Source organism: Hypanus sabinus, chromosome 4, assembly GCF_030144855.1.
Source record: "Hypanus sabinus isolate sHypSab1 chromosome 4, sHypSab1.hap1, whole genome shotgun sequence".
Classification (NCBI taxonomy): Eukaryota; Metazoa; Chordata; class Chondrichthyes; order Myliobatiformes; family Dasyatidae; genus Hypanus; species Hypanus sabinus.
Genome location: NC_082709.1, coordinates 77,051,009 through 77,072,134, shown reverse-complemented (window position 1 = coordinate 77,072,134; position 21,126 = coordinate 77,051,009). Strand labels below are relative to the sequence as shown.

Here is a 21,126-nt window from a genome sequence, read left to right as displayed (position 1 = left end):
CGTCTTCGCTCATGTTCCCTCCACCCCGCCTATCTAGTTTATACCCTCCGTGGTGGCAAAAGCAATTTCCTCACAAAGATATTGCTCTCTCCCAAGAGACAAACCCCACAGAGGAATCAATGGTGGGGGGGGAGAAAGGATGGAGGGGTGATGGGGTGGAAAGAGAGGGAGGGGAGGGGGCATTAATTGCAGCAACTGAGTGGAAGGGAGTTGAGAGAAAGAGGGGTGACGAAGGTGAGGTTGGAGGTACTGAGTGTTGGGATTGGGAGAGAGGGGGGTAGAAATGGGGTGAAAGTGTTGGGGATTTGAGAGAGGGGTAATGATGTGGGTGAGATTGGATCCATTTGCATGTTCGAGTGCCTATGGCCTCCTGCCCATTCCCTACATTCTGTAGACCGGGCTGGGTCAGGAATGGTTGTGTTGGAACATAGAACATTACAGCACTATACAGGCCATTTGGCCCATGATGTTGTACCAATCTTTTTAACCTACTCTTAAGATTAATCTAGCCCTCCCCTCCCACATAACTTAATTTTTCTATCATCTGTGTGCCTATCTCAGAGTCTCTTACATGTCCCTAATGTATCTGCCTCTGCCACCACCCCTGGCAACACATTCCATACACCCACCAGTCTGTGTAAAAAAAAATTACCTCTGACATCCCACCAGTCACCTTTTCCTGCCCAAAGGCTTACCGTAAACCTTGTGGTTTCATGCAACAGTCTGTAACTGGCAACAGTCTGTAACTGGCGCCAGTGCTTTCATTCCAGCCACTGGATTCTTCCACCACCCTAGGGATCTGTCTGTGTCACTAGGCCATGCTCAGGCTGCAGTTGTGCCCTGGTCCCACACAGACCAGAGATGGGCCAGGGACAGGTAAACCTTGGGGCATGGGGAGGGTTACAGGACCCGTTGTGGTCACTGGGAGACAGTGGGTCCTCAGGATGCTGCAGTGACGGGTGTGTGCTGTTTCCAGTGCAGAACGATTTGTACACGGCCTGCAGGACTGGAGATGTGGAACGGCTGCAAAATTACCTCCGTCATCTGCTTCCGGCTCATATTCTGGAGCCCGGCTGCTCCAACCCAACACCAGATGACAAATGCAACCAGGAGCAGACACCAGATGACAGATGCCACCAGGAGCAGACACCAAACTGTGGACAAAACCAGGAGCAGACATCGGACAGCGAACAGACCCAACAGCAGACATCAGGCAATGGGGCCGGACCCAGTGGGGCCACAGTTGTGATGTGGAGGACCCTGGGGGACGGGGGTCTCTGTCCAGGGCCTGTGACAACAGATATACTAAATGATCCGGTGGATGAGTCTGGATTCACTCTGCTCCATGTAGCTGCAGCAGCTGCTCAGGGCTCAGTCCTACATCTGCTGCTAGATGCCGGCTGTGACCCTGCCTGCAGGTAAGGACAAACTGCTGTCCGGGAGCTGATAGACTGCCAGAGTACCCGCTGTCTCCACAGGGTCAAGGCTGCACACACATGCACACAAGCGTACATATGCATGCAAATACAGGCCAGATGCACATATTATGCAGGCATGCACACAAACCATGCAAACACATGCTCAAGTTGTAGTAACACAGAGCAATACAGCACAGTACAGCCCTTCGGACACGCTATTGTGCTGAACTTTCAACCTATTCTAAAATCAATCTAACCCTTCCTTCCCACATAGCCCTCCAGTTTTCTGTCTCCATGTGCCTACCTAAGAGTCTCTTTATCTTCCTGTACCACCACCCTGTCAGCATGTTCCAGACCACGCCACTCTCTGTAGAAAACCCACATCTGACATCTCCCAGTCTGATGGAGTGTCTTGGGGTGAAACATCAGCTGTTTATTGATCTCCATAGATGCTGCTGATTTCTTCCAGCATTTTGTGTGCGTTGCTCTGACATTCCCTCTACGCTTTCCTCCATCCACTATTTGATAGGCATCCGTTAGTCTCGAGAGATCATTGATTTGCACCTTGGAAGGTTTCCAGGGCGCAGACCTGGGCAGAGTTGTATGGGAGACCGGCAGTTGCTCATGCTGCAAGTCTCCCCTCTCCATGGCACTGATGTTGTCCAAGGGAAGGGCAAGGGCCGATGTCAGCTTGGCACCGGTGTCGTCACAGAGCAATGTGTGGTTAAGTGCCTTACTCAAGGACACACACGCAGCCTTAGCTGAGGCTCAAACTAGTGACCTTCAGATCACTAGACCACCTTAACCACCTGGCCACGTGCCAACCACTATTATCCCCCCCTCCCCATATTAACCATTTCCATTCTGGAGATAATGTCTGGCGGTCCACTCTATCTATGCCACTTATCAGGTCACCGCTATCAGGTCACCTCTCATCTTCCTTCACTCCAAAGACAAAAGCCCTAGCTTGCTTGACCTATCCTCATAAGGCATGCCCTCTAGTTCTCTGCACACTCTTTAAAGCTTCAACATCCTTCCTATAATGATGCAACCAGAACTGAACATAGTACTCCAAGTGCAGTCTATAGAGCTGCAACATTACCTCGCAGCTCTTGAACTCAGTCCCGACTAACAAAGGCCAACACACCACACACCTTCTTAACCACCCTGTCAACTTGCATGGCAACTTTGAGTATCAGTGAATGTGGAGCAGAACCCACACACATACATGCACACGACATACCAGTTATATGAGGATACATCATGCACACAGGTGTGCCATGCTAACCCATGTATCTGTCAGGGATAAGCGAGGGCGCCCGGCATACGCCGTATCTGCAGACAGGGACACGAGGAATGAGTTCCGCAGGTATATGGCCAACCACCCCGGGCGATACGACTACGCAAAAGCACAGGTACGCAGAGCAAAGTCCATCCGCGGGATTTCCGGGAGGAGCGTGGTACTGCCATGGGGTGTGCAGTACAGTGGTGTGAGGAGGGGCTGATAAGTGGATATGGTAACACTGTGGAAGGGGCAACGCTGTAATGAGGGGTGGTACTGAGGGGAGCCACGCTGTGGGTTGTGAACTCTCAGAAAAAGTTGATTTTGGGAATGAACCCTAAGGAACAGTGACGAGAACGAGGACGGTGTAGGAGATAGCTGTCTCATCTTGGTAGAGGACCACAGCAGTTTTCTTCTCAGAGGAAAGCTGTTTTGCTTACTTTTGTTGAATCTGTGCCCAGGCTGTGGCAGCGACAGTGACTGTGACTTTTACTGGAGCTGGAACGGATTTCTCTGGCTGTGAACACCAGCAAGTCCTCCCTCACCTGGAGTGCTCAGCCAGGAATGTCAGGGTGATGAGTTTTGTGGTGAATCTTTGAACTGTCGCTCGGACGGATGAACATTGGAGTGTCCCAGCTGCACACCGAGAGGGTCAGTGCAAGAGTTTCATCGCACAGTATCCCCGCTCGTCTGGAAGAGACTGCTATAATTTCTCTCTTCTCGGAACTGCTCTTCGAAAGACTGATAAGTGTTGTGACTGAGTTAATTCAGCAGCATTTGATTTCTGACTACGTGGGCTTTGACACGGCAGGCTGCAGCTCCAAAGCGTCGGCACCTTGTTCTGAGGCAGGAGCCGTAGCTTCTGGTAAAAGAACTGCAGAGCCACCACTTTTCAGACTGATCGTTCTAAACACGGTGCAATGCGATATTGCCTCGCCCGAGTGCTGAGAAGTTAGCTATCATGGCTGTCGCTGTGGGTGGGGATGACTGGGATCGGTAAGATGCACCAGAAGACTGTTTACCTACAGTCCGCTGGAGAGGTGTCCCTGGCCCTGAGTGGGGGCATAAACGTGGAAGGGGTCTTTGTGCCAGACCCGTACAGACTGTGACCTTCTATAATCTGTGCCCTCACCTCGATGGAGTAGACCTGGTACCCCCACCTGCATTCTTTGGGGAGATGAGGTTGCCAGTCAGCCTTACACCACTCAAGCTAGGCGGAGGTTGTTTTGGGCATGTGTATACCCTCCATCATGGGGTATTCATAGAGCTAAATGCACCGAGGAATGCAGAGGGGTTCTTTCATTTGTGATGCAGAAGCATTACCGGATCTGCTGGGCTATGAGCCAGCCACGGTGCCATGCCTGCAAGGAATTTGGGTATATTTGTAAGAATTGCCCTGTACACCAGGGCACCAACTCCATCGTGGCAGCACGTGAGGGCACCGCAGGGCCTCTCCCCGTTGCCACACTCCCCGCTCTCTGACCCTCCCCCATCCTGTCTCCTGATCCGGTGAGAAGGACAGGGCAAAAAAGGCTAAGGGGAAGAAGAAAAATTTCCAGGCCTCTCCGCCGCAGAAGGCTGAGCCAGGGCCTTTTAGTCCCTGCCTGGTGGGCACGGATACCTCTGTGTCTCAGCAAGGTATGGAGAAGCCGTGAGGGAGGACGTGGTGCTGAGGGCAGAGGGTTCCTCTGAAATGGAGGCAACTGGACCTCCCCACATCAGTGGAACAAAAATGGGAAGGTGCGCATCCTCTGAATCCAAAGATAGGAACTGACTAAGGGAGAAGATTTACACCCACAAAAGGCTGCAAGCTCGGGGCAGACCTCCCAAGAAAGAGGCTCACTCTTTGCCAGGACGGCCTCACCTGAGCTTGTAGCCTCTGGTGTGATGGTACCTCTTCCAAACAGGGGAATGATTCATCCTTGGGTGGAGCGGAGTGTTCAGAACGTGGACACACGAGTGAATGGGGGTTCCTGGGTCACGGTCCTCCTGAAGGAGCGGAGAGCCAGGGTCCTGATGAGTGGGGAGGTCGTGAGTGCACCTTGGGGTACTCTAGAGGTTTGTGACCAAGGCAACCCAAGTGCAGAGGTGGCTCGAACCCTTTTGGACTTTGAGCAGGCTGGTGGGATGCCCAAGCTGGTAGAGACAGTATCGACTGCATGAGGCCAGCCCTGTCACACACCAGGGACTGGGTATGTGGCGAACTTCCTGCAGCTGACGATCCAAGGGGAAGTGGTTTCTCCACCTTACACTGGTCCTGAGGCTAGGGCCATGGCTGTGGTGGGGCCACTTGATGACGCTTCTGGTAGTGGGGTGAGCGTGTGGGAACGGGTCAGGGAGAGCGAGGACCGGGGCGAGCGTGTGGGAACGGGTCAGGGAGAGCGAGGACCGGGGCGAGCGTGTGGGAACGGGACAGGGAGAGCGAGGACCGGGGCGAGCGTGTGGGAACGGGACAGGGAGAGCGAGGACCGGGGCGAGCGTGTGGGAACGGGACAGGGAGACCGAGGACCGGGGCGAGCGTGTGGGAACGGGACGGGGAGAGCGAGGACCGGGGCGAGCGTGTGGGAACGGAACGGGCAGACCGAGGACCGGGGCGAGCGTGTGGGAACGGGACAGGGAGACCGAGCGTGTGGGAACGGGACGGGGAGACCGAGGACCGGGGCGAGCGTGTGGGAACGGGACGGGGAGAGCGAGGACCGGGGCGAGCGTGTGGGAACGGGACGGGCAGACCGAGGACCGGGGCGAGCGTGTGGGAACGGGACAGGGAGAGCGAGGACCGGGGCGAGCGTGCGGGAACGGGATGGGGAGAGCGAGGACCAGGGCGAGCGTGCGGGAATGGGACGGGGAGAGCGAGGACCGGGGTGAGCGTGCGGGAATGGGACGGGGAGAGCGAGGACCAGGGCGAGCGTGCGGGAATGGGACGGGGAGAGCGAGGACCGGGGTGAGCGTGTGGGAATGGGACAGTGAAGGTGAGGATGACTCTTTTGAAGCAGAACTGGCGGAGGAACTCATCCCTGCCAGTGAGTCTCAGACTGTTACTCTGGTGGAAATACGTGTTCTTAGCTGACATTCTGCGTGGGCATCGTAAGGCCTGACTAGCTGCTGGTCGATGGAAGGACCTGCATGGGTTTTTGTGCGATTTATCCACACCATCCTTAAAAAGGGGAGCGATTCATTTAGTGGTTGGGTTGGAGGACCTTCCTGAAAGCCCTGTTAGGAGTGCATGGACACAGGGTATGTGCCTGTTCCCGTTAGCCAGGGGATTAGTGAGAAGACGAGGCTCAATCAGGAAGGTCACATTAGTAAGTATTGATACCAATGGTGGCAGGGAGTCTCGCCGGAGGTTCCAACATCTCTCGGTCCTCAGGGAACGGAGATATGTGGCGAGCTTCCTGCAGGAAACCCACACCTTTCCAGGAAACAGCTCCACCTGGCTCCCAGAGTGACATGAATCACCTCAACTCCAATTCAACCAGGGTGGCGATCTTGTTGTCCCAACCCTCCTGCTGGAGATAGTGAAGGTTACCAAGCTCAAGCCAGGTCGCTGTCTGTATCTCGCCGCGCACTTAGTTGGTGTATCGCTGCACCTTGGTAACATTTACGTCCAAGCCCCAGGTGCGCTTGTTTCGGGAGATAACTGCTGCTGGGATGATTTCAGCCGTATCCTCGAGGAGAGAGATCGCTCTGGTCCTCAGCGCAGTCGAGGGTCAGTGCATCTGTGAGACAGTCAGTTGGATCTTTCGATTTCATCAGAATCTGTTGGAGCCTCCATCCCGACTGAGCCACCTCCAGGATGACAGTTTCCAGGACACACGTTCCCCCACTTATCGGCATCCTCCACACAGCCGATGCCATTCTCGGACGACTGCCTGATGTTGGCGGGGAACCTGGCTATTCTTCCATCTGTCCTGGGAGGCCTGGAGGAAAAAGCAGTGGGGTTTACCCTCCCTAAGGCTCTGGTGGGACATGGGCAAAGTTCATGTCTAATGTTGGTGCAGGGAATATGCACGAGGGTGTCAGATCGAGCGGCTCGAGAAAGAGCTCTCAAGCGACTCCCAACATTGGGGTATGCTCCTTTGGTAGAAGTACCAAGGGAAAAGGAAGTGTCGAGGGGCCTACAGCTCGAAGGGTCCCGAGGTGCTTTAATGAGACCGTGGATCCAGGATCTGGACTGCGCCATGCCTCACCCTTTTACCCTCTGGAGAAATGGAAGGGAGTGTGCGGGCAATTTGTGGAGCTGCTGGTAGAGGATGGTTCCTTGTCACGGATCTGGCGAGAATTGTTAATGAAGTTCACTCATTTTATGCCACCCTGTTCTCACGGGACCCAAGTAAGGACGTGCTGAGGGCAGATCTGCCGAGGTCACCCCTGAGGCTGTCCAGCAGCTGGACTCTCCCCTATAGCTTGAGGTGTAACCCGGCACCCTTGACTAGCTACAGGCAGGTGAGTCCCTGAGGTTGGACTCGGGGCCTTCGGGAATATACTGGTGCTGTCTACACCAGGGTCCTGGGCAAAAGCCTAGAAACAGGTGAAATGCCCCTCTCTTGGCAAAGGATGGTCGTGGTCCTACTGCGGAAAAAGGGGGATATTAGCTGCCTGACAGATTGGTGCCCAGTGTCTCTCCTGTGCACCAAATATAAGATCTTTGCCCAGGCAATGGGCAGTTGCCTGGGTTCCTTACTGTCCCATGGATCCGCCCAGAGTAGTCCTGTAAAGACCTTGGCAGGTCCGGTCAGGACAATATCCACTTCATCCGTGACATGATCCATCCGTCCCGTGAGTCCGGCCTGCCGGTCGTCTTTCTTTCTCGATCAGAAGGCATTTGACAGGATGGATCATGACTACCTCCTCGGACTTGGACCACTGAGTGCCTGACAAAGTTCAATGGAACAAAAGCTGGATGAACTCAGCAGGTTGGGCAGCATCAGCAGGTCTCAGCCCGAAACGTTGACTGCTCATTTCAACGGTGGATGCTGCCCGACCTGCTGAGTTCATCCAGCTTGTGTACGTGTTGATTTGACCACAGCGTCTGCAGTGCACTTTGTGTTTAAAGTTCAGTGGGTCTTCGGCAGTGCCCTTCTACTTCTGGAGGGGAGCATCAGGGCTGCCCGATGGGGCAACTAAACTCTGTCTGCGTAAAGCCTTCTTCAGAAACAGTTGACAGGTCTGGTTCTGCATGAGCTGGACATGAAGTAGGCTTTTTGGCTTAGCCAATGGTGTCCTCCTTATGATCACCAATCCTCCTGACCTACAGAGGATGCAAGACTGCCAGTGGGTCTTCTCAGCCACGTCCTCTGCCAGGGTCAACTGGGGAGAGCGCTCTGGTCCTTTCGTGGGCCAGAGGGAGAGGGACTGTCTGCCAGAGAAGCTAAGACCATTCATGTGGTGCACCTTCTCTATCTGGGGGTCTACCTAAGCTCCACTGCAGAGAATTGGTGGGGGCGTAGAGACAAAAGTCTCTGTCCGATGGGGTGCTAGTGGTATCTACTCTTCACAATCTCATACAGGAGCAGGGCTTCGGTCATTAACCAGCCAGTAGCCTCTTTGTTTTGGTACCGGCTGGTCACTGTAGTCCCGCCCTCTGTATATGTCGCCAGGATCCAGAGGAAGTTGGTGGATTCCTGGGGCAACGGGAGACATTGAATCTCCGCTGTGACCCTGTGGAGGGCGGTCAGTGTGTGTACTTACTTACCCAGTTGGCAGCTCTGTGCCTCAGGACCCTGTACAACCAGCACCTTCCGAGGTGGCCCGCACTGGCGACACTCTTTCTTCGCCATGGGCATTGCCGTAAGAAGGGTATGGCTCCTGGCGTCGAGCATCAGCTGCTCCACTATGTAGGAGCTTCCTGCTTTTCACACGGAGATGCTGCCGTTCTGGGGTAGAGTCTCCTCCGGTCAGACCGCTCCTGCGCCTGTAGAGGAGGTCGTTTCCCATCCCTCCACGAGGCTCAAGGGTGTGGAGTGCCTCCGGCTGCACCAGCCCCTGCTTCGCCAGAGGTGCTCATGGGATCCAAGCCCCGAGATCTCTTTCCAACGTTGGTCCCTCACAGGATGAGCAGGAGTTATCTGCCATGGTATCCGCAGTGCGCGGCGTTGGTTCCTGTATGCGCTGCTCTTGCACACTTTTCACTTCATTACCCTCAGCTACCATCCAGACACGGCGTGGTGGTCTGTCTTCCCATCAGGCGGTGAGAGAAGTCCCTCTATGCAGGGCTTTTTCCCCTGTACACTGGGGACCTCGGCTGGAGGGTGTTGTACAGGGCAGTACCGTACAATAGACTCACTGATACCCAGTCCACCTGCCTTTTCTGTGGGCGGGAGGAGTCAATACATGTCTACATGGAATGTGAGAGGTTGCAGCCCCTGTGTGAATATCTGAAGGGACTCCTTCTCAAGTTCTGGCTGCACTTCAGCCCTACTCTCCTGGTTTACGGGCAGAAGGAGGGGTGCAGGTCACTCGGAGGATGCCCTGGTCAAGGTGGCCATTCACAGATCAAGACAGCAGCCTGATGAGGGCTCTGCCCAAGCCTCTGCTCCGGGATGTGCCAGGGAGTCCTCAGAGAGGGAGCATGCAACCATTACAGTTACAGTGGGGAATTTCTGTGAATGGTGCCTCCCTCCCCCCAGGGAACTGAGTGCATTACAGATGCTAATAACTGTATTTGAGCATTTGATAGCTCTGGGCCTGTATTCACTGGAATTCAGAAGAACGAGGGGTGACCTCATTGAAACCTATCAAATGGTCAGAGGCCTTGATAGAGTGGATATGGAGAGGATGTTTCTTATGGTGGGGGAGTCTAAGAGCAGCCTCAGAATAGAGGGATGTCCTTTTAGAACAGAGATGAAGAGGAATGTCTTTAGCCAGAGAGTGGTGAACATGTGTAATTCATTGCCAAGTAGCTGTGAAGGCAGGAGATTGACTGAGAGAAAGATTGGATTAGCCATGATGAAATGGCAGACTCAATGGGTCAAATGACTAATTCTGCTCCTATATCTTATGATCTAACTGTATTGTAATCCCTAACCTTTGTATAGCTTTGTGCGTTTGTTAAAAAAATGGGTTAGTACCGAGGGAGGGTCGCACTGTAGGGGGCAGTACTGAGTGAGGGTTACATGCTGGGAGGGATAGTTGGAAACAGTACAGCGGATGTCCTGTAATACAGACATTTTGTTGTGCTTGAACAGATTTCTACACCGCTAACGTGTGAACTGGAGGAACGGAAAGCTGCTAAGAAGCGAGCGCAGAAAACCGCCAGGAAACTGAGGGAGAAGGAACGGAGGGAAGAGAAGAAGAGACTGGAGGAGGAAGAAATGGAGAGGAAAATGTTCTTGGCATTGAGTGAGCGAGAGAAGGTGGGGGCTCCCTGGGACAGACATGGGAAGGGGAAGGGCGGGCTGGGGAGAAGGGTGGCTGACATGGTCAGGGAGGAGGGGAGAGTGGTGGGCTGACGCTCTCGGGAAAGGTAGGATGGTGGGGTGTTGGGGGGCTGCCTGGGGATTTCACAAGGAGGGAAGAGGAATGGCTGATACAGTCAGGGAGGGGAGGATGGAGTGGACAGAAGGGGAGGACGGAAGTGTTGGGCTGACACTCTCAGAAGGGGTGGTTGTTGGGAGAGAGGCTGTGCTGACCTGCAGAATGTTGCCTGAGGGTGAGCTTGTGTTGGGTGTCAGGGACACTGACCTCGTGGTTTGTTGCAGAGAGCTTTGGCTGCAGAGAAACGCTTCGCTCAGCAGATGGTCAGCAATGGAGCAGTCCCAGTCATCAGGTAACAGAAGCCCGACCTCTCTGTGTAACACACAGCTCTGTTAGAACAGCTATGATTCTTTCTACACTTGGTGGCCACTTAATTAGGTACACTCGCTCATTATGCAAATATCTGATCAGCCAATCGTGTGGCAGGAACTCATTGCTTAAAAGCATGCAGTCATTGTCAAGAGGGTCAGTTATTGTTTAGACCAAATATCAAAATGGGAAGAAATGTGATCTAAGTGACTTTGACCGTGGAATGATTGTTGGTGCCAGATGGGGTGGTTTGAGTATCTCAGAAACTGCTGATTTCCTGGGATTTTCACACACAACAATCTCTAGTTTACAGCAAATGATGCGAAAAACAAAAAGAAAATCCAGTGAGTGGCAGTCCTGTGGGCAAAAACAGCTTGTTAATGCAAGAGGCCAGAGAATGGCCGGAGTGGGTTAAACTGACAGGAAAGTGGCAGAAACTCAAATAACCACGCTGTACAACAGAAACATGCAGAAAAGCATCTCTGAACACACTCGTCAACCAGTAGAAGACAACACCAGGTTCCAGTCCAGTACCTAATAAAGTGGCTAGTAAGTGTATAAGTAATCTTAGATACTCACATGGTGCCATAGCACTACACCACAGAAGTAGGCCCTTTGGCCCATCTAGTCCATGCTAAACTGTTATTCTGCCTAGTCCAATCGACACACCTGAACCACAGCCCTACATACCCCTCCCATCACTGTACTTATTTAAACTTCTTTCAACTGTTGCAATCAAACCCACATCCACCACTTCCATTGGTGAAGAGGTTCCCTTTAATCATTTCACCTTTCACCCTTAACACATGACCTCTAATTCCAGTCTCACCCAATCTCAGTGAAAAAATATACATTTACCTTATCTATGCCCCTCATTCTCTTACGCTCTAGGGGCTTAAAGCCCTAGCCCATTCAAACTTGCCCTGTAACTCGGGTCAAGTCTTAGCAATGTCCTTGTAAATATTGATGGATGAAAGAAAATTGGAGTGCTATGCAGGTGAGAAGGGTTGTTGATGTTGGCATTGGCTAAAAGGTTGGTGCAAGTCATGCACCAAAGGGCCTGTAAAGTTGTTTTATGTTCCATGTGAAGACCTGCATTAGATTCCAATCTGTAAGTCACTCCTAGGGAAATGGTCATTCTATTCTCCCCAGCTGACTATGTACAGCAGACAAATATGAACGGATATTTGGGAGTCCAGCAGGGTGGAGCTGCTGATGGCTGTTAGATGGGAACTCTGTTTCCCAACTTGTGGATTCCTTGTTTTGTACACTGTCGTAACCCTGACGGGACCTGTGTAGAATAGCACAGTGTAGATGCAAACTGACCTTGTTAATCCCATTGTCCACATTAGACTCATCTCCCTTGACACCTGTGCAAATATAAACATTGAATGTACGTACCTGCCTCTCCCACCTTGTTTGGATATTCACCAGACTGTGTGGAAAAAACGCACTTCTCAGATCTCCATTGTATTTCTTCCCCCTCACCTTCAATCTGTGCCAGTTTTGCACTCCACTGCTGGTAAAAGACTATCCATTCTTTCATAATTTAACAAACAGCGTTAAGGTCACCACCTACATTCCAGGGCAGACAAACCCAGTCTGTGCAATCTCTCCTTGTTATCACAGCCCTACATTCTAAGCAACATCCTGGGCAATCTCTACCCACTATCCATCCCTGAAATCCAGAGCAACACACAGGTCAGGTAGCAACTGTGGAGGGAAATAAACAGTCAACATTTCAGGCCAAAACTCATCATCAAGATTCCTGATTACAGGCCCAAAGTACAGTCCATTCAGTGACATCTCAACTGTTGTATAAATTGAACTGAGTGGCAGCCTTTCACTCACTCCACAAGCCCCTGGGTTCAATTCAACTACAACTGCCTCTTCCTCTCAGCAGGCGCTGTTGGCTGTGTGGCCGGTCTCTGGCAGGACGCGTTCCCTTCGAGTATCTCGACTACAGTTTCTGCACCACCCGCTGCCTTCAGGAGCACAGGAGGCAGCAAAGACTTTGAGAGGGAGAGAGATCAGCGGCACCTGCTGGAAGAGGCATCTCCAATTACAACACTTGGTGTGAGGTCTGCTCCTGTAGAGGCGCTTACCAAGATCCCCCATAACTGAGGAAAGGTGGATCTGCGTGGCATGGATCAGCAATGGAGCTCCATGCTGAGGCCATGGGGGGTAGAGCTCCATGGTGGAGCTCACTGGAGGGGTGGAGCTCCAACCCAGGTCTGTTTGGAGGGGGCAGAGCTCCACGCTGTGGACAGAGCTGGTAATGGAACTCTGGGCTGTACTATTCCCCCTACGTGGTAGTTGCAGAGTTGTACCCAGGAGATGGGACAGGTGCTATTAGGGAGATTTCCCAGACCTGACGCTGATGCTGGTCCCTAGGGCTGTGCGCTGGTTGCTGTCTGTAAGACTGCCCATGTCCTTCACTGGTAATAAATGGCCTGAGGGTGTGAATGGTGCTATAAAAATGCAGATGTTTAATAAAGTTACTTCATTTACTGAAAGCTGTACAGTGCCACAGATCACAATGTCATCCTTTTTTCATGATTGGTCTGCAAATCATTTCATGATCACACCAATAGCAGATTGCTGAGTCAGGGATCAGTCCAAAAGGGGAGCTGCTCCCACGGAGCTGTGCCCTGATAGTTCAACAAGGCACCCCAGCCCGCGAGACCATACAGGAATAGCCCTGCAGATCAGCAGGGGACAGTGGCTCCATTCTCGTTACTGGCTGGACCCACAAGAACCTCTTCTGCTGTGGGAGACTGCCCCCTCCACTCTGTTTCCCCTCCCACCCCGTGGCCAAGGTCTCTCACAGAAGGCTGCTCCCGTCACACTCTGCTCTGTAATCTCCCTGACTGCACAACCGGCTGTCCCTGCCAGGTACACGATTAGCGACTGCACTGATGCTGCCAAGCTGAGCTGCTCTGCTCTATGATAAAGCTGCACGCTGCCCCTAAAGGGACCATACATTGCTCGATTATAATTTCATTGTTTCCCCTGTAATCACACTGCAAGCACGTGTATTTGCTCAGAGATGCAGAGATTGGCCCTCCGTACAGATAAAAGCTGCTAGGTGCAAGGGCTGTCCCCTCTCCCTAGGTCCGTGGCAGCAGGATACTGTGATCCAGGAATTCCACCATTGGCTTTGCAGGCAGTTGCTCCAACTCCAGCACCATCACGTTATTTGGGGAGTGTTCGCTGAGGCAGCTCTTGGGTACAAAGAGCGTCTGCTGGGGTCCTCGCGTGGTCCAGTACCGTCCCACATTAAAGCCATTGATCCAGACCAGGCCCTGGAAGCGGGGAGAGGTGCAGGCTGTTATCCAGAACCCAGCACACCTCCAGACCATCACATGCCCGATACCGTGACAAACTGTGTTCAGTTCTGGTTGCTGCTTTCCAGGAAGGATGGGGAAGTTTTAGAAGGTACAGATGAGATTTACCAGGATGCTGCCTGGATTAGAGAGAGTTCTTACGAGGATAGGATTTTCCCTTTGGAGTGAAAAATGGTGAGAGGTGATTTGATAGAGGGGTCCAAAATGATAAAAAGCATACAGAAAGTGGACAGCTGGTGACCTTTTCCCAAAACAGTAATGATTAGTATGAGGGATGTTATTTTAAGGGGTTTGGGGGGGATGGCAGAGATGGGATATTTACAGGAGGTGCTGGTACAGACAGGTATTTTAGGGACAACAAAACACACAAAATGCTGGTGGAATACAGCAGGCCAGGCAGCATCTATAAGGAGAAGCGCTGTCGATGTTTCAGGCTGAGACCCTTCGTCAGGACTAACCAAAAGGAAAGATAGTAAGAGATTTGAAAGTTGTGGGGGGAGGGGGAAATGTGAAATGATAGGAGAAGACCGGAGGGGGTGGGATGAAGCTAAGAGCTGGAAAGGTGATTGGCGAAAGCTGGAGAGGGGAAAGGATCATGGGACTGGAGGCCTTGGGAGAAAGGTTGGGGGGAAGCACCAGAGGGAGATGGAAAACAGGCAAACAACTAAATATGTCAGGGATGGGGTAAGAAGGGGAGGAGGGGCATTAACGGAAGTTAGAGAAGTCAATCTTCATGCCATCAGGTTGGAGGCTACCCAGCCGGTATATAAGGTGGTGTTCCTCCAACCTGAGTTTGGATTCATTTTGACAATAGAGGAGGCCATGGATAGACATATCAGAATGGGAATGGGACGTGGAATTAAAATGTGTGGCCACTGGGAGATCCTGCTTTTTCTGGCGGACCGAGCGTAGGTGTTCAGCGAAATGGTCTCCCAGTCTGTGTCGGGTCTCACCAATATATAAAAGGCCACACCGGGAGCACTGGACGCAGTATACCACACCAGCCGACTCACAGGTAAAGTGTCGCCTCACCTGGAAGTGTCTATGGCCCTTAATGGTGGTGAGGGAGGAAGTGTAAGGGCAGGTGTAGCACCTGTTCCACTTACAAGGATAAGTGCCAGGAGGGAGATCGGTGGGAAGGGATAGGGGGGACGAGTGGACAAGGGAGTCGCGTAGGGAGCGATCCCTGCGGAAAGCAGAAAGGGAGGGAGGGAAAACTGTGTTTGGTAGTGGGATCCCATTGGAGGTGGCGGAAGTTATGGAGAATTATACATTGGACCTGGAGGCTGGTGGGGTGGTAGGTAAGGACAAGGGGAACCCTATCCCAAGTGGGGTGGCGGGTGGATGGGGTGAGGGCAGATGTGCGGGAAATGTGAGAGATGTGTTTGAGAGCAGAGTTGATGGTGGATGAAGGGAAGCCCCTTTGTTTAAAAAAGGAAGACATCTCCTTCGTCCTGGAATGAAAAGCCTCATCCTGAGAGCAGATGCGGCAGAGATGGAGGAATTGTGAGAAGGGATAGCCTTTTTGCAAGAGACAGGGTGGTAAGAGGAATAGTCCAGGTAGCTGTGAGAGTCTGTAGGCTTATGGTAGATATCAGTAGATAGGCCGTCTCCAGAGATGGAGACAAAGATCAAGAAAGGGGAGGGAGGTGTCGGAAATGGACCAGGTAAATTTAAGGGCAGGATAAAAGTTGGAGGCAAAGTTAATGAAGTTGACGAGCTCAGCATGCGTGCAAGAGGCAGCGCCAATGCAGTTGTCGATGTGAAGGAAAAGAGGGGGATGGATACCGGTATAGACTTGGAACATGGACTGTTCCACAAAGCCAACAAAAAGGCAGGCATAACTGGGACCCATACGGGTGCCCTTGGCTACACCCTTGGTTTGGAGGAAGTGGGAGGGGCCAAAGGAGAAATTATTGAGAGTGAGAACTAATTCCACTAGACGGAGGAGAGTGGTGGTAGAGGGGAATTGGTTAGGTCTGGAATCCAAAAAAAAGCGAAGAGCTTCGAGACCATCTTGGTGGGGGATGGAGGTATATAGGGACTGGACGTCCATGGTGAAAATAAGACGGTGGGAGCCAGGGAACTTAAAATAATTGAAAAAATTCAAAGCATGAGAAGTGTCACGAACATAGTTGGGAAGAGATTGAACAAGGGGGGGGATAAGACAGTGTCAAGGTATGCAGAAATGAGTTCGGTGGGGCAGGAGCAAGCTGAGACAATAACCTGGACAGGCAGGTTTGTGGATCTTGGGTAGGAGGTAGAAACGGGAAGTGCGGGGTGTGGGAACTATGAGGTTGGTGGCAGTGGATGGGACATCCCCAGAGCTGATAAGATTGGTGATTTAGGGACATTTAGGAGACTCGGGTACATGGGTGATAAAAATGTAAGGGGACTCTGTCCCCCTCACTCACAGGCAATGAACTCCCTACCATCATCACTCTGTGTGGGAAGGTCACTCTCACATCCACATCCTACCTTCAGCCCATCGTTTTAACCCTGTAGTCCCAGTTCCTGACCCACACCCCAATGGGCAACAGTTTCCTTCTATTCTCCCTCTCTATACCCCTCCTGACATTGTCCACCTTGATCCTGTCTTCTCCCAACCTTCTCTGATCAGGACAACCACCTTGAGCTCCTCCACTTCTACCCTGGCGCTGGAATCCTTCCTCTCTGGTATCGTCCCAGTGAATCTTTTCCACACCCTCCCCGAGACCGTCCTGTCCTACTGAACTGTGGTGACCAGAACTGGATGCAATGTTTGGGTTAAATAGGAGCTGAGAAATGTTTTAAGACCAGAGCTGACTGCCCAAGAGGTGGTGGAGGAAGAAAGCTTGTCACATCCACCAACCAGGAACACTCAGTAACCCCCAGGCACTCAGGAATGATGCAGTGAGCTGGGCCTCATCAACCGGGTGGTTCCCCCTGGCTTTATTGACCCTCAGATTCCCCACCCAGGGCTGCTTACACCAATTACCTTGTTCCAGTGCTCCAACCTAATGTAGGTGTCCAGAGGATTTGGGGAAGAGAAGGTCCCGGAGAAGAAGGTGGGACCCTGAGGCGAAGGTGAGCTCGGGAGCGGGGCCAGGGTCTCGCCTGGAGCCACTTCCGCAGCAGAGTGAATCCAGCCTGCAGCGATGGCGTCATCGATTGCCAAGGGAAAGATGGACCAGCCGGTGAGATCGGTGTTGGCCAGTGAAAGGTTCCTGACCAGACCCTGCGAAGGAAAGGAGGCAGAGTGAGTGTGTAAGTCCGGGCGTGCGGCAGCGCCAAACACAGGACCAGGCCTGGGGCACAGTGCATGTGAGACCAACACTGTGTGTGCACGTGCTACTGTGCCAGGGGTAGTGTGTGCAAGCCCATGACAGATATTACAGGGACAGAGTGCACGGGTTAGACCCGGGGTGTGTGGAGGGGGCACAGTTGGCACTGCTCACAGGTCCAGGGCCAGGAGCTGCGGGTGGTGCTGAAGCACCACACAAGGGGCAGCAGGTCAGGCAGCATCTGTGGAGGGAACTGCTGAGACCCTTCACCACTGGTGTCCAGACAGGTGGACACCAGGTCCCTCAGTACCACAGCCCGTGCCTGCACCAGGAGTACGGGATTAGAAGGTGCAGGTTCCATCTCAGGTCACAGACCCACTCAGAACCGCACGTCTGATTTATTCATCCACTACACACAAGAGGTTCTGCAGATGCTGGAAATCCTCTGCAACACATAAGAAATACTGGAGAAACTCAGCGGATCAGGCAGCACCTTGAGCCCTCAACCTGCTTTCTTTATTCACTGCTGGGGTGCAGGATATCTTTGCTCCTCCCTGACTGTCCTGCAGGTGGCAGCATTAACCAATGTGGTTTCCCCCCCCCCCCCCCCCCCCCCCCCGTGGACAGAGCTTTAAGGTGAGAGGGGGAACATTTAAAGGTGAAATTCAGGGTAAGATTTTTTATTTACACACAGAGTGATGGGTGCCTGGAACACACTGCCAGGGAGGTGATGGAAGCAGGTACGATCATGACATTTAGACAGACTGGAGGAAGAAGGAATTTGGTCTAATTTGCCATCAAGGGACTAGGAGTCATTAAATTAACTTGTTCAGCACAGACATGATGGACCGAATAGCCGCTCTAGCGCTGCGCTGTTCTACGGTGATCTTTCAGATTCTAGCCTCATTAGGGTGCCATGTGTAGGGAAGGGGAATAAGGTGTCGTGTTTCTGGAGATCTAGAGATATTCTCATCCAGGGAAGTGGGGAGTGTCCCATCACACAGAGTGGCTTTGCGGATGGGAGGGTGTTCCAGTATTCAAGGTCTACAAGACAATAAAACACAGAAGTATGATTAAGCTATTCAACCCATCGAGTCTCCACTATCCCATCATGGCGGATTTATTATCCCTCTCAACCCCATTCTCCTGCCTTCTCCCAGGCTTTGATTTCTTTACTAATCAAAAACTTAGCAAGCTTCCCTTTAAATATACCCAATAGCTTGGCCTCCACTAATGCCTGTGGCAATGAATTCAACAGATTAACCACCCTCTACTCACTACTTTTGAGGAAACGTTAAGCAAGTTAGGGCTTTTCTCGTGATAGGATGATAAGAGGCATAGATCAAGTGGACAGCTAGAGACTTTTACCCAGGTGGAGAGGGCTAATAGGAGGGAGCTTAATTTTAAGGTGATTGGAGGAAATTTAGAGGGAATGTTAGAAGTAGGCTTTTTACACAGATAATGATGGGTACGAGGAACACCCTGCCAGGGGTGGTGGTAGAGGCAGATACATTAGGGACAATGAAGGGACAGAAAAATGGAGGGCTATATAGGAAGGAAGTGTTATAAAAGATCATAAGATTTAGGAGCAGAAGTAAGACATTCAGCCCATCAAGTCTGCTCTGCCATTCCATCACAGGCTTGTCCACTTCATCCAGCCATCCCCACTCCCCTGCTTTCTCCCCATATCCTTTGATGCCCTGGCTAATCAAGAACCTATCTATCTCTGCCTTAAATGCACCCAATGACTTGGCCTCCACAGCCGCTCATGGCAACAAATTCAACAGATTTACCACCCTCTGACTAAAGTAATTTCTCCGCATCTCAGTTCTAAAAGGACGTCCTTCAATCCCAAAGTCGTGCCCTCTTGTCCTGGAATCCCATACCATGGGAAATATCTTTGCCACATCTAATCTGTTCAGGCCTTTTGACATTTGGAATGTTTCTATGGGATCTCCCCTCATTCTCCTGAAAATATCCTTGAGATACGTTAAAATATCAGCACAACACCATGGGTCAAAGGGCCTGTACTGTGCTGTAGTGTTCTATAAAGGACTCACTGAACAGGCTTGGTGAGTGGCAGGGACGAGGAGAGTCCAGTATCAAGGTATCTGCCCTATAACGGATGGCAATGGGTTCCCTGTAGACATGCCCCTCTCCTCCATAGACAGACAGTGCCATACCTTGCGGTCCAGCAGACAGGGCCCAAAGTTGACACGGCCCATGTTCTCAACCATGATGTCCAGCACATCTCCTTCACTTCCCATGATGTCCAACTCTAGCGCCGTGTCCCGCTCCAGCAGGCCCTGGTAAACCTGAAACACAGTTAAAGCATCTTTCCAGCTCGGCTACCAGATCACCGGGACCAGCAGCGGGAGTGTGGGTCCAGGGGCAGTCTGCACTCACCCCACTGAGCAGGACGTAGGCTCGGTCATGCACTGCATTCAACGGCGCCTTCAGCGGCGCGGGCTTCTCCACAGCTCTTGGCAGCAGGGTGCGGTACAACATCAGTCCAAAGTACTGGGAAAGCAAGGGAAGCCATGATCAGACAGAGCCTGGATCTGATGCTGTGGAGATCTCATCTAAACATCCAGGACACTATGGGGGAAAGGGGGGACATCGCGAACCAGGATTTGTGGTTACGCGGTGGGGGGGGGGGGGTACTAAAACTCTGGAACTTCTGGCTGAGAATCCTCTAACTCACAGATTGTGGAGTCTGGACACAGAACAGTACAGGCCCTTCAACCCACAATGTGCCGACCTTTTAACCTATTCCAACATCAATATAACCCTTCCTTTCCACATAGCCCTCCATTTTTCTATCAACCATGCGTCTCTGAAATGTCCCTAATGTATCTGCCTCTACAACCACCCCCAGTATCCTGGATAGAGATACGTTAGGGACACAGACCACCCCTCTCACTCACCCAATACCCCACCCCAGTCCTGATCACTGTCTCTGCCCATTAGTCACCTGTAACAGCCCCACACTACTGGTCACAGCATCTTCTCCCCCCCCAAACTCATAGATCCACATCCTCCTCTCCCCTGTAACCTGTCCAACCCCACATCTCCAGCCTCCTCTCCCATCCTACCCGTCAACACCTTGCCACCCCACCAACCCCCTATCCTCCCCTCTCTACCACCCCTGCCCATTGACACCCATTCCTCCTCCCATTAACCTCCTGTCCTTCCCTTCCTACATCCATCCAACCGCAGTCCCCTCTCCACCTCACCACTTGCCTTCCCCCAACCTATCGAATCCTCCCCACCAACATCCTCCCCTCCCCTCCACAACCACCCTCCACCAGTCATGATGTAGAACAGCACCCTACCTGCCCCATCTCCTCGAAGGTAAGAGGGTAGGTGGAGTTGGTGGCTCCACGGGGGGACAGAACGGACAACAGCTCCAGTACCGATCCCACCTGCAACAGACAAGATGGCAGTGAGAAGACATGCGGCAGAACGCGGGACAACAGTGCAGCACTGAGTGCATGGCCAAACACAGAACAGCGCAGTACCATGAGCTAGGACTGAGCATGGGACATAACACAGCTCACAATGGAGAACAACGGGTGCAGAACAAAAAGCACAGGACCAGCACAGCCAGGAGACAGACCCACCACAGGACAGAGGGCACTGGACACAGCGCAGGACACACAAATTGGTCCTCACCTTTGTTAAGGCCAGTTGGCCATAGGCGATCTTCGGGGTGGGAGGGGGAATCGGCCCCACAGGGACATCCCGGAACTGAGCCCAGGAACAGAAGAGACACCATCGGTTACAGAGTACTACCCAACCCCCTCCCTCATACTCTCCTTTCCCTCCCCCTCCACATTCCTAACAAGTACCAACAACCCTCATAGTCCCCACCGCGCCAACCTCCCCACACTCCCTCCCCTAAGGACAGGAAGAGGAAGAAACATCATCAGTTTCAGAACCCTCTACCCCTCCCATGTAACCCCCACATCCTCCCCCCCCCTGGAAATGAGCACAGGAACAGGGTGAAACACCATCAGTTATGGAGTCCTGCC

At 52.4% G+C, this 21,126-nt stretch overlaps 2 protein-coding genes across 7 annotated transcripts in view; one reads left to right on the top strand and one right to left on the bottom strand.

The window, feature by feature from the left end:
• ankzf1 (ankyrin repeat and zinc finger peptidyl tRNA hydrolase 1) overlaps window positions 1-13,014 on the top strand; it is a 38,888-nt gene extending 25,874 nt beyond the window's left edge. For 3 of the 5 annotated variants that reach the window (XM_059967459.1, XM_059967457.1, XM_059967461.1), the window contains 5 exons: window positions 977-1,418; window positions 2,722-2,833; window positions 9,885-10,052; window positions 10,398-10,465; window positions 12,383-13,014. In XM_059967459.1, the coding sequence (XP_059823442.1) occupies window positions 977-1,418; window positions 2,722-2,833; window positions 9,885-10,052; window positions 10,398-10,465; window positions 12,383-12,500 (908 nt within the window). In that variant the 3' untranslated portion in view covers window positions 12,501-13,014. The remainder of the gene's footprint in view (window positions 1-976; window positions 1,419-2,721; window positions 2,834-9,884; window positions 10,053-10,397; window positions 10,466-12,382) is intronic. The other 2 variants (XM_059967458.1, XM_059967460.1) reach the window with 2 other exon arrangements.
• Window positions 13,015-13,155: 141 nt separating this feature from the next.
• Window positions 13,156-21,126, bottom strand: part of LOC132392908 (beta-galactosidase-like) — a 39,708-nt gene continuing 31,737 nt past the window's right edge. For both annotated transcript variants that reach the window (XM_059967464.1, XM_059967462.1), the window contains exons 11-16: window positions 20,768-20,842; window positions 20,428-20,517; window positions 19,499-19,612; window positions 19,276-19,407; window positions 16,807-17,046; window positions 13,156-13,787 (exon numbers count right to left, since the gene is read on the bottom strand). In XM_059967464.1, coding sequence (XP_059823447.1) covers window positions 13,593-13,787; window positions 16,807-17,046; window positions 19,276-19,407; window positions 19,499-19,612; window positions 20,428-20,517; window positions 20,768-20,842 — 846 coding nt within the window. In that variant the 3' untranslated portion in view covers window positions 13,156-13,592. The remainder of the gene's footprint in view (window positions 13,788-16,806; window positions 17,047-19,275; window positions 19,408-19,498; window positions 19,613-20,427; window positions 20,518-20,767; window positions 20,843-21,126) is intronic.